The 12,974-nt window shown below is 37.9% G+C and overlaps 2 protein-coding genes across 2 annotated transcripts in view; both read right to left on the bottom strand.

The window, feature by feature from the left end:
* The window catches only part of LOC107568679 (glutamate receptor 3-like), a gene marked incomplete at both ends in the record, with an annotated part of 3,576 nt that extends 675 nt beyond the window's left edge, over nucleotides 1-2,901 (bottom strand). Inside the window, one exon of the mRNA XM_016254658.1 lies at nucleotides 2,785-2,901. Within this exon, the coding sequence (XP_016110144.1) occupies nucleotides 2,785-2,901 (117 nt within the window). The remainder of the gene's footprint in view (nucleotides 1-2,784) is intronic.
* Nucleotides 2,902-3,317: 416 nt separating this feature from the next.
* The window catches only part of gria1a (glutamate receptor, ionotropic, AMPA 1a), an 83,195-nt gene continuing 73,538 nt past the window's right edge, over nucleotides 3,318-12,974 (bottom strand). Inside the window, exons 12-14 of the mRNA XM_016254662.1 lie at nucleotides 6,501-6,699; nucleotides 6,174-6,421; nucleotides 3,318-3,506 (exon numbers count right to left, since the gene is read on the bottom strand). Coding sequence (XP_016110148.1) covers nucleotides 3,335-3,506; nucleotides 6,174-6,421; nucleotides 6,501-6,699 — 619 coding nt within the window. The 3' untranslated portion in view covers nucleotides 3,318-3,334. The remainder of the gene's footprint in view (nucleotides 3,507-6,173; nucleotides 6,422-6,500; nucleotides 6,700-12,974) is intronic.

Below are 12,974 nucleotides of genomic sequence, written 5' to 3'. Positions count from 1 at the left end.
GCTAAAATGAGAACTATCTTGAGCAATGTTGCAAATGTAAAAAAATACTGTGGCACCAATTGTAGCACTATAATTATTTGCTTAAAATGTTTCCTGCTCCTACATGACCTACATTAATATATCTTGAATATAAATATTTAGTTTCTGTTTTGCTAAAACAACCCTTTTTTGACTGCTGAACTTGCATTATTGCTAAATGCTATTCTTAAAGCAATATTTATTATGAAACATCCAATTATGTTAACTTATGTAACTAATATAAATAATATAATGTTATTAATAAATACTTTTATTAAATACTAATAATGTAATTTAATATTAATAATAAATAATATTATAGTATTAACTAGTACATACAATTATATAAATGTTAATACAATTTAAATTAATATTATATAAAAATAACTAATATTATTTTAATAATAATATAAAAATTACTGGTTAATATTATAGGTTAAACATGTTAAAATATGGCACAAATTGTCATGTAGGACTCATTTAAAATGAGGAACATGCATTCATGCACTAACAAAGGCAGTCTGTGTTCATCTTCGACATTTTCACTAATTCACAAGCTACTAAACAATCAAATACAGTATCACAGCTGCAAAAGACTATATTAATGGTTGGCACCCATGAAAAAAACGTACTTACAGTCTGTGAGTCAGAACAGCCGGCATTGTAGTCTATTCTACCAGGATCAGGAAACAGTCCTCCATAAAATGCGCTGCACACATCTGAATATTTGGGTTGAACTGTTCTGGAACAGTGTTGTAAATACAACTTAACCTCTGATTTCTAGTCGTGTCCTCTTTTGGAAGACCAAACAAAGTAGTTTCGCTTTCACAACGAAACAGCGTCACACACAGCGGCCTTGAGTGAGCAGAGACCGGAGGCCTAGAGTGAGCCACGGCCTAGAGTGAGTGGAGGCCGGCTTGAGTGAGCAGTGGCAGATTCGACGAGCCGCACAGGAGCGTCCGGCGGGCTTGCGGCAACCACATGTGACGAACCCGGGCTGGACTCCGCTTCGTCCACAGTGAAAGCCGATCCGGCGATCCACAGCGCAAAGTTGATGTATTTCCTCAGCGACCAGCATGGATCAGCTCTAGGCATGACGAAGCAGATATCATCCTCTTTTGGAAGGCCAACCAAAGTAGTTTCGCTTTCACAACGAAGCACACAGCGCCTTCACGACATGGCGGCGGCAGCAACAACAATACTACAGTGAGAATAAAAGTTACGCCTTCTTTCTTTGATTGAACATTTGGGCGGCGTTATGCAAATCTTCCCACATCATGACATAGACATGTGGGAGCATGTTAGAACGAGCCGTTTTAGGTAGGCGTTGTTGACTCTTAACTTTATAAAGAATATCTCTTTGGATTTGAGACTTTAGTCTTTGCAACTTTACAGATCTTCTTTATGCACCAAGAGCTTGTAACACTCCAAAGAGAAAGGAAACATTTAAATCGCATCATATGACCCCTTTAATCAAAGGTGATATAATATAATATTGGTGTGGAACCGGTTCTCTAAGAAAGGTACATAAGGGAGGTGTGGTGTCGTCTGTGTGTGCCATGCAGGTGGGTTTGGTGCTGTGGGGGTGCTTGGCGGCTGGGGCCTACGTCTGAGCACAGACAGCTGTCCACTGGGTTTGCATCCAAATACATGCACACTCCAAGAGCAGACAGGAGGGAGAACACAGAGGCTGAGGACCATAAGGGAGGCTTGACTCTTACGGATGATCAGAGCAATATGACCAGTCTCTCTCCAGAGCTCCATTCAGAACACCAGGCTATTTTAAACAAAGTGAGTGTATCATGCAGTGACTCATCCAGTCTATAATAATGGCCTTTCTCTTCAACGCTCCTGGAGCTATAGACATACTATTATTTACACTTGAATTAAAAATATAAAATGTATTAAATTGTATGAAATATATGAATCTATTATAAACATACACCTAAAATCTGTAATTTATGACAGTCCAAAAATAATGGTCATAAATGTTCTGAACAGTATACTAACATAATACCCGTTTAGTGCATAATATACATACACTACAACTTTATTTATTTATGGCAAGGATGGATTACATTTATCAGAAAAGTGACAGCAAAGACTTTTATAATGTTACAAAAGGTTTCTATTTGAAATAGATCTAAGTTATTTTGAACTTTCTATTTTTCAAGGAATCTTGAAAAAACAATGATATAGTCATGATATTATATGTACAGTCCATGAATGTATCAGAGATTAGGATTATAATTTTATTGATTGATTGATTATTATGGATATATTCATTTGTATGCTCAAGTTTATCTATTTACTTATTTTGTATTGTATTTATAATTATGCCTATTATTATATTTCTATAGAGGAAAGGGGTAATGTGGGAGAATAAATGTAAAGTTTTGCAATTGTATGAAGCTCTTTGTTAATGCTTTGTAAAAAAAAAAAAGGACAAATAAATAATAATAATTAAAAAATATATATATAGTAAGCAGCACAACTGTTTTCAACATTGATAATAAGAAAAGTTGCTTGCACACCAAATCTGCATAACATGTTTTCACACAAAATTGTATAAAATAACAAAATTTGAATAATGCAAAATGGCAGTTTCTACTACAAAATGTGTCCTCTGACATCCCAAATGAAAGAATACAACACTGGAGAGAGAGTAAGAGCCGCCCATGTCCAGATTCCTAACTGAACCTTCTGGAAGGGTACTAAGAGGGCTAAACTGAAGGGAACAGAGCAGGACCAAATATGTGAACTGACCTTTCTTCCGGAGTCCTTGCTTCCACACTCCCCCTTATCGTACCACCATTTGTTTTTCAGTTTGTCTAAGACGGCTTGCTCACTGAGTTTCAACACCGCTAGGTTAACTGGGACTCTTCAACCAGGAAAATAACATAAATAACATTATCCATGTTATTTTATGTTATTCAGCACACATTAAACACATACCCATCAATATCAACTCAACTGTTCTGATTCTTTTTCTTTTTTAATTGACTGCACACATATCAGAAACATGTTGGTAGTTCATTGTAAAAGTGATATGGGTTAATACTCCATCTAGCGATGCTTCCTTGCTCCCTGCTGCAAGATGTGTATTATAATATCACTTTGGGTAACCGGCAGACCGCAAACACTCCACCTGGAATAATGTGAACGTGGTCAGCTATTATTGACCAGTTGCCATGATATGCCATAATTTGATCAAAATGTACTTGCTATTTATTAATCAACCAAAATGTGTAAGAAGTAAGCTCAGTTTAGGACAGATTGTTTCGCTCTAGAGTGTTTAGTCGGCTTGAGTTGCCGGTTACCCCCCCATGGTAGTGGTGGTTTTACCCGCTGGGTTTGTCACATTGGGGCTGACCTTGGAATCACCTCCTCCGCTGCCACACTCTCCCTTGTCGTACCACCATTTGTTTTTCAATTTGTCCAACAGGCCTTGTTCATTCAGTTTTAACACTGCCAGGTTTACTGGGTTTCTTGAAACGATAACGAAATAATATTTTGGTCAGTGTCAGCCCAGATAAACCATTTCAGAGACAGCGTGATGGGAAAACAGACTCAGACTGGTTTGAACACAACAGCCACTGCTCTATGTAGGTTGGAATGTTAAATGCATGGCATCTGCAGTGGTTTTGTCCTGAGTCTGTATATAAAGTATGTTAACGTGCATTAATGGAAAACAATGCTTTTGTTAGTGGCCTTTGTGAAAGACAGGTTTTATAAAGCCAGGAAAAAGACTTCTTTAGACAGAGAAGGAGAAAAAAAGTGTTTACTGTCTGCTTTTGGCTCTTCCCTTTTGGTGAATGTGACAATGTGAATCGAAAACAACAGCCTGGAGACGTTAGATGAATTCTTACAGGGATAGTGCACCCCAAAATAAAAACTCACCCGTAGATCAAATTCTTTCTTTCTTTTCTTTCCTTGTTCTGTCAATTACAGAAGGAAATGGCAGAATGTTCATGCACACAGTGAAAGTGAATGGTGAACAAGGACTTTCAAAAAAGTACCACAACAGTTGTTCATACTGAATGACTGTGCACTATTTTCCAAGTCTTCAGAAGTCGTGCATTGTCAACTACAGCTCTCAAAACTAGCATATATTCTTGTTTGTATAAAATGTGGATTTTAACAAGTTAATGAACAAGTTAATTTGCAATACAATCTATGTCAAATGTGAGCCAAAATCATCACAATTAAAAGAACCAAAGACTTAAACTACTTCAGTCTGTGTGCATTTAATTTATTTAATACACCAGTTTCACAATTTGAGTTGAATTACTGAAATAAATGAACTTTTCCACGACATTCTAATTTATTGAGATGTACCTGTACATGATAAAAGTTGACTGACAGTGTACATTGAGAATTATAGTATATTTTGACAACTGCACCACATGGTTAGTCCAGCAAATCATAACTCAATCTAGATGTTAATCTAGACACAATATAGGTATAATATTCTCAGTGTCTACCAATTTTGACAGAGAGAGCAAATTCTCCCATTGTCTTCCATGTGATTAAATCATGCAGTAGATGCCCATATAGCATATACTGGTACTTGTATGTGTCAGTATGGGAGTCGCTCTCTCTCAAAATCAGATATACACTGCACAGCTGGTAACTCACCAGACACACATTTTCAAACATATTTCACTCTTGCTGTCACAGTAATGGCTAGCTAGTACTGAATTAAATTTGAGTCCTGCCCTAGGTGGCAAGATGGAAGTCAGTCATTAACATCGTGTATCCGATGTCTCTCTCCCACTCCATCCACGCTCTCTCCCTGTTCACTTTGCTATAAGGTGACCCAAAAAAATGACTGTACAATTGCTATGAGGTCATTTCCCCAAGGAGCTTATCTTATTAGAGAGAGATGGCGTTATTGAGGTTATTTCATCAGCTACAAATTGCACTGCAATGAATGTAATATCATGTGGGCCATGGTGTATTAGTCAGATGGGTACATTCAAGCACAATAAATGTGATGTTAATGATGGTGGCGTACAATTGAAATAACAACTGTTCACCTTATATTGCAGAGAATATAAAAGAAACGCGTTAATGTCGACATTCATCTTCAGAAGTGGCTTGCATAAGAATAACAACTGATTGCCCAATTCCTCTCATGCGCAAGTCACTCTGTGAGAAAAAAGCTTTTGTAATTTGTAATGAAGGAGGAGAGAAATTGAAATTAGCATTCGGCAAACCTATAGCTTCAAAGAGCCTGTCATGAATAATGTTTGAGCCTTCTCAATGGGCTCTGCCAAGCAGCGCTGCTCTGTAATGAAAGGACGGTGAACACACATGTTTCCTAAAGAGCTTCTGAAGAGGGTGCATCATTTTTCTGCCGTTTCTTATGCAAGTGCTTCTGGTGGAGTGTGCTGAAAACCCCCTCAAGCAACATGAGGTACGAGCGGGATTTTGAACAGCTCCACACACAAGTATGTACACCCACACAACAGCATGTTCTGTTACAGCAGAGGCTGCTTAGTACAGTACTTCTACCCTCGCCCCCTTCGTTCAAACGATGACTTATTTAATGATGTCACGTATAACCATTAAAAAGTCCTTCAAACAAGAGAAACTGAACAGCCGCACCACTTTGGCAAAAACCTGCATCTTATTCATAAACCATCCGCAATCCAGGTGCTAAATGTGTTTTTGGCGATGTGCAGTGAGTAAGTCATTCTCAGCACAAACATGTTTTTTTCTCTGTAAACTAAGCTTGTTATATAATGTGTCTTATTTTCAAAACACAGCGATATTTCCCTGCAGTCGTGTCAGCAAAAATTAATCAAATGATGGAGAAGAGCACATATAGACTATGCAGTGTACTCAAGCACACTTGGCATTTTAAAGAGCTGATTTAGGGGTCTGGATTGCAGTGATGGAGTGATGCTGTACAGATTCAGTAAAGTACGTCAGATTGCATTCGTTTGCAGCGTTTCCTTCATAACCTAGTACTCAGAACTGGCTTGCAAGATTGTGAAATGCAAGATGAAAATAGACAATCCAGTTAGCCAAGGTGAGCATAACCCCTTTAGTACTGTATCCAGCCTCTACCACAACTGAACCACCATCAGATGTTATTTTCATAATGGTTAAATCCTTACAGTTAGCATATATTGGACAGCTGGCTTTACCTGAGAGGAGATCCTTTGGGGGTGGCGATGCCATAGCCTTTGGAGTCCAGGTTTCCTCCAACCTTCATAGTGTCACAGGGTTTGCGCTGCTCGATGTACTCGTTCATGGTGGACTCCAGCAGGTAGGCGTACTTCCCTTTGGATTTCCTCACTCGTATAACTCCTTCATCTGTGGTTTTCACAAACACTGAGGGGTCTGCAGACTTCATATAGGACCACATCTTCTCAAAGACTGCAATCTTTGACCTCTAAATGAGGAAAGAAAGTGAAATATTATACATTTACAAATATACTTTTTTTAAGATAAGACTTCATGGCTCCTCTTACCCTGAAGAACTCTTTGGTGGAGCCGGCATCTAGAGTCCCATAAGCAATCTCAGTCTGTTTGGCCAGATCCTCTGCACTCTCGATGGGTGACACCATCCTCTCCACTGTGAGAAAAGCAGCTAGGTTGGCTGTGTATGAGGAGATGATGATCAGAGTGAAGAACCACCACACACCACCAACGATACGGCCAGAGAGTGACCTGTGGAAACATGCAAGTGTACGTGAATGCAGTTATACACATATACAGTGGGTTTTTGTTAGATGTGAGCCAAAATCATCACAATTAAAAGAACCAAAGACTTAAACTACTTCAGTCTGTGTGCATTGAATTTATTTAATACATGAGTTTCACAATTTGAGTTGAATTACTGAAATAAATGAACTTTTCCACGACATTCTCAAGTATAAGTACAATAAGTACCCTTAAAAGGATAGTTCACCCAAAAATGAAAATTTTAAGAAAAAAGAAAAATCTGCTTACCCCCAGGGCATCCAAGATGTAGGTGACTTTGTTTCTTCAGTAGAACACAAATTATGATTTTTAACTCCACCCGTTGCAGTCTATCAGTCGTATAATGCATGGCAATGGTAACAAAATATATGAGAGTAAAAAAAACATGCACAGACAAATCCAAATTAAACCCTGCGGCTCGTGACGACACATTGATGTCCTAAGACACGAAACGATCGGTTTGTGCGAGAAACCGAACAGTATTTATATCATGTTTTACCTCTAATACACCACTATGTCCAACTGCTTTGAGCGCGCGCGCGGCATCCGGTGCTCGAGGTGTGTGCGCGCTCTGGCGTAGTTTTCGCAAGCATAATCTGTGATCTCTCATGCGTATACGTCACTCATTGTTTACACAGTGCACAAACATTGTAGGTACGACGGCTAATCAAAATGGTACTTACTTGCGCTTATCCAGATTGTTCACACCGACATAAAACAAAAAAATTACTTTCTCTCGCGCGAACTCATCCGGGACATAAATTACGCCAGAGCGCGTACACGCCTCACGCACTGGATGCCGTGAGCGCGCTCAAAGCAGTTGGACATAGTGGTGTATTAGAGGTAAAATATGATATAAATACTGTTCGGTTTCTCGCACAAACCGATCGTTTCGTATCTTAGGACATCAATGTGTCGTCACGAGCCGCAGGGTTATTGGGTAATTTGGATTTGTCTGTGCATGTTTTTTTTACTCTCATAGATTTTGTTACTATTGCCATGCATTATACGACTGATAGACTGCAACGGCTGGAGTTAAAAATCGTCTTTTGTGTTCTACTGAAGAAACAAAGTCACCTACAACTTGGATCCCCGGGGGTAAGCAGATAAACATCAAATTTTCATTTTTGGGTGAACTATCCCTTTAAGTACACCTAAAACACATGTGTTTATATTATAAAACCAAACAGCAAACCAAATAGCATTTATTTAAAAGAAATATAGTATAGTAGATGAACATTACAGTGCAAAATGAACTATGTAAATCCTTAGCAAATGTAAAAATTTATATTTTGCATTTAAAATGACAGATTTTCGTTTTTAGTGTTTTATTTTTAATTTACACTAATGTTCAAAAGTTTAGGGTCGATACAATTTTTAAGTTGTTTCTGAGAGTCTGCATCAATATTTTGAAATATTATTACAATTTAAAATTTCTTTATTCTGTTTTAATACATTTAAAATGTAATTTATTCCCGTGCTGAATTTTTAACAGGCATTACTCAATACTGTGAACAGTATTCACAGTCACTTGATCCTTCAGAAATCAGCCATTTCAGTCATTTATCGGTTATCAGCCATAACATGAACATAATTATCAGTTTATCAGCCAGACTTTTATTCAGGATGAGCTGAATATTTTGTATCTGTTCTGCTAAAATAATTCAGAGGAACTAATGGAAATCTCATGCTCAAATGGAGATCCATTATGAGTTTATCAGGTGAACTCATTCAAAAAATCAAATCCCATTCTGTGGAGCACTGAACATTTTCTACATCCTAACCGTATAACAAACGCTGGCCTGCGTGTGTGTGTAGCTTCTCCATGCACATGTTGATGCTTACAGTGGTTGGAGGTCTAGTCTGTTTGATACACTGCTCTCTGTCTCCACTCAGCTATAAACTCTTAGTGAAATGTGCTGAAATGAGATAAGGCCCATCACAAAGCAACTCACCTGCAGAGCATTAATCTCACTTTTAGAAAGTTGCCAGTATGTTAAATGAATATATGCATATTAATTGCCAGGGATTAATGGCGATGAGAGCACTCTGCCGCCACTGTAATTGCACTTTAACCAATAATGAAAAAAAAAAAAAAACACACACACACACACAAAAAATGGATTTGTCCAAATCCCCAAGGATGAGTCTCTCTCTCTTGCTTAAGTGAGTGTAAGCAGCACACAACAATGATGTGTGGAAAAGGTTCCAGGGAAAGTAGTTGTTCGATATGTGTGGTGGAACAGGAAAAGCTGCTCAGATAAAACACATAAACAAAAACAAACGCACGGTTTAATCATTTAAGCTGTGAGGGAGGCAGAACCAGTCACGATGAAAGGGTGACGAGATTGCTATAAACAGAAATATAAAAAGGCAAGAACCTGTGAACCCTGTGAATGTGCAGTGATTGTCAAAAGAGCGAATAAATGCATATATTTAACAGAAAGAGCATAACGAATATTTCATTTTATTCTTCAAGGGCTGTACTGAGATATCGCCGGTAACAAATTCCAATTTCACCACCACTATGTCCAACTGCTTTGAGCGCGCGCGCGGCATCCGGTGCTCGAGGTGTGTGCGCGCTCTGGCGTAGTTTTCGCAAGCATAATCTGTGATCTCTCATGCGTATACGTCACTCATTGTTTACACAGTGCACAAACATTGTAGGTACGACGGCTAATCAAAATGGTACTTACTTGCGCTTATCCAGATTGTTCACACCGACATAAAACAAAAAAATTACTTTCTCTCGCGCGAACTCATCCGGGACATAAATTACGCCAGAGCGCGTACACGCCTCATGCACTGGATGCCGTGAGCGCGCTCAAAGCAGTTGGACATAGTGGTGTATTAGAGGTAAAATATGATATAAATACTGTTCGGTTTCTCGCACAAACCGATCGTTTCGTATCTTAGGACATCAATGTGTCGTCACGAGCCGCAGGGTTATTGGGTAATTTGGATTTGTCTGTGCATGTTTTTTTTACTCTCATAGATTTTGTTACTATTGCCATGCATTATACGACTGATAGACTGCAACGGCTGGAGTTAAAAATCGTCTTTTGTGTTCTACTGAAGAAACAAAGTCACCTACAACTTGGATCCCCGGGGGTAAGCAGATAAACATCAAATTTTCATTTTTGGGTGAACTATCCCTTTAAGTACACCTAAAACACATGTGTTTATATTATAAAACCAAACAGCAAACCAAATAGCATTTATTTAAAAGAAATATAGTATAGTAGATGAACATTACAGTGCAAAATGAACTATGTAAATCCTTAGCAAATGTAAAAATTTATATTTTGCATTTAAAATGACAGATTTTCGTTTTTAGTGTTTTATTTTTAATTTACACTAATGTTCAAAAGTTTAGGGTCGATACAATTTTTAAGTTGTTTCTGAGAGTCTGCATCAATATTTTGAAATATTATTACAATTTAAAATTTCTTTATTCTGTTTTAATACATTTAAAATGTAATTTATTCCCGTGCTGAATTTTTAACAGGCATTACTCAATACTGTGAACAGTATTCACAGTCACTTGATCCTTCAGAAATCAGCCATTTCAGTCATTTATCGGTTATCAGCCATAACATGAACATAATTATCAGTTTATCAGCCAGACTTTTATTCAGGATGAGCTGAATATTTTGTATCTGTTCTGCTAAAATAATTCAGAGGAACTAATGGAAATCTCATGCTCAAATGGAGATCCATTATGAGTTTATCAGGTGAACTCATTCAAAAAATCTAATCCCATTCTGTGGAGCACTGAAGATTTTCTACATCCTAACCGTATAACAAACGCTGGCCTGCGTGTGTGTGTAGCTTCTCCATGCACATGTTGATGCTTACAGTGGTTGGAGGTCTAGTCTGTTTGATACACTGCTCTCTGTCTCCACTCAGCTATAAACTCTTAGTGAAATGTGCTGAAATGAGATAAGGCCCATCACAAAGCAACTCACCTGCAGAGCATTAATCTCACTTTTAGAAAGTTGCCAGTATGTTAAATTAATATATGCATATTAATTGCCAGGGATTAATGGCGATGAGAGCACTCTGCCGCCACTGTAATTGCACTTTAACCAATAATGAAAAAAAAAAAAACACACACACACACACACAAAAAATGGATTTGTCCAAATCCCCAAGGATGAGTCTCTCTCTCTTGCTTAAGTGAGTGTAAGCAGCACACAACAATGATGTGTGGAAAAGGTTCCAGGGAAAGTAGTTGTTCGATATGTGTGGTGGAACAGGAAAAGCTGCTCAGATAAAACACATAAACAAAAACAAACGCACGGTTTAATCATTTAAGCTGTGAGGGAGGCAGAACCAGTCACGATGAAAGGGTGACGAGATTGCTATAAACAGAAATATAAAAAGGCAAGAACCTGTGAACCCTGTGAATGTGCAGTGATAGTCAAAAGAGTGAATAAATGTGTATTTAAGAGAAAGAGCATAACAAATATTTGACTTTATTCTTCAAGAACTGGATCGAGAGATCTCCGGTCACAAATTCCAATGTCACAAGGTTTAAAAAGGAAGAACAATTTAACCCCTGGCCAAATCCTGGCCAGAACATTATTAAACAAGAATACTTTTTAAACATCTCTAAGTTTCTGCCAGACCTTTGGGGTTGGGCTCTAATCCTGTGACCTGAATGAAGCTCAGGCAGGCATACGAGATCAGTTTAACATCTCTGAGGGAGTTCTAGAAGGTCTACCTGCAGGACTAGAAGGCATAAACAAAACCAAGGCTGCTCTCCCCTGAGTTCCTGGCAGCCGGGAGGCATAATCTTCTTTCTCTGCTGGAGTAAAGACCAGGGTTAACTGTGTATATGGTGAATCCACCTTGACAGAGGGTGTTCCAGGATAGTCAACAGGTCTATTGAGATTGATTTCAAAACCTGAGACTCTCATTCATGTCTATTTTTCATTTCCATGTCCTCTCATTGTGTGAACTGTGTTTACAAATATAGCTGTATACAGAAAGCTCTGTAAGCACCTAGTGCAGGATGGGAAATTTATTCACTGAATGGTTTAGTACACAGCAGTATTATAATGTAATGACGCTGGTAAATCAATATTCAGCGTGACCGAGCTACACCGTAAAAATGATTCATGACAGGACGTGCCGAAGTGTGTTGAGTTAGTGCGAAACTGGTCTGATGAAGATGCTGATGTGTTGTGTCTGCTATTTATTCAGCCTCATAATTCATATTAGCTAATTACCCTTAAATACACGATACATATTCTGACAAATACAGCATGCCATATTTACAACTGCCAAATAACAAGATAATCAAAAGAGAAAGCATACTGAAGTACATTTATTTGAGATAATAAAATGGATGATTCAATACTAAATGATGTCTTTGATTAGTAATTTCAGTAGTCTCCATATTGTGATTTAATAACTGCTTGATAATTGAAACACTGGAGAATGCTGCACACAGTAAACGTGACACATCTTACACTTTACACTGACAAAAGATGAAATAAAATAGATGGGAAAACTATTTTACTTCTAAAATGAAATAGTTTAACTATTTTATTAGAGATGAAAAACTTAAACCTAAAATATTAGAAATTTTGATTTTGTAACTAAAGAAAAACAGGTTTAAGCTAATGCACTAAAATGACTAAAACTGAAATAAAAATAAATTAAAGCTAAATTGAAATATTTAACAAAAAAACAAACTAATAAAAATTACAAATGTTTAAAGGGGTCATATGACGTTGCTAAAAAAGAACATTATTTTGTGTATTTGGTGTAATGAAATGTGTTTATGCGGTTTAAGGTTCAATCATTCTCAGTTAAATTTTCCACATACTGTACATTATTGTTTCTCCTCTATGCCCCGCTTTTCTGAAACGCGTAGATTTTTACAAAGCTCATCGGTCTGAAAAGCGAGATGTGCTCTGATTGGCCAGCTATCTAGTGCTGTAACGGGGCTGACAAGACGTGAGACATGTGGATCCATCTGCACGCTTTATTTAAGAGACGTGGTAAACAGGCAGGGTCAAAACACTGGCAAACAGGTATATGGCGGGCAAAACACCAGAATAGTCACAGGGCTAGCGTAGGTCACCGATCAGCAGACAGAATCACAGGGGCGAGACGAGAGGGAGAAATTCAAGAAAACAGGCAAAGTTAAAAAAACGCAAAAACAGGCAAGGCAAGGCAAAACAAGGAAAACACGGAGACTCGGAAAGGGGTACAGGCTAAACAATACTCAG

The sequence above is a fragment of the Sinocyclocheilus grahami genome, unplaced genomic scaffold (genome assembly GCF_001515645.1).
Source record: "Sinocyclocheilus grahami isolate Dianchi unplaced genomic scaffold, SAMN03320097.WGS_v1.1 scaffold1273.1, whole genome shotgun sequence".
NCBI classification, from domain to species: domain Eukaryota; kingdom Metazoa; phylum Chordata; class Actinopteri; order Cypriniformes; family Cyprinidae; genus Sinocyclocheilus; species Sinocyclocheilus grahami.
This window is presented reverse-complemented; position numbering and strand designations above follow the sequence as displayed.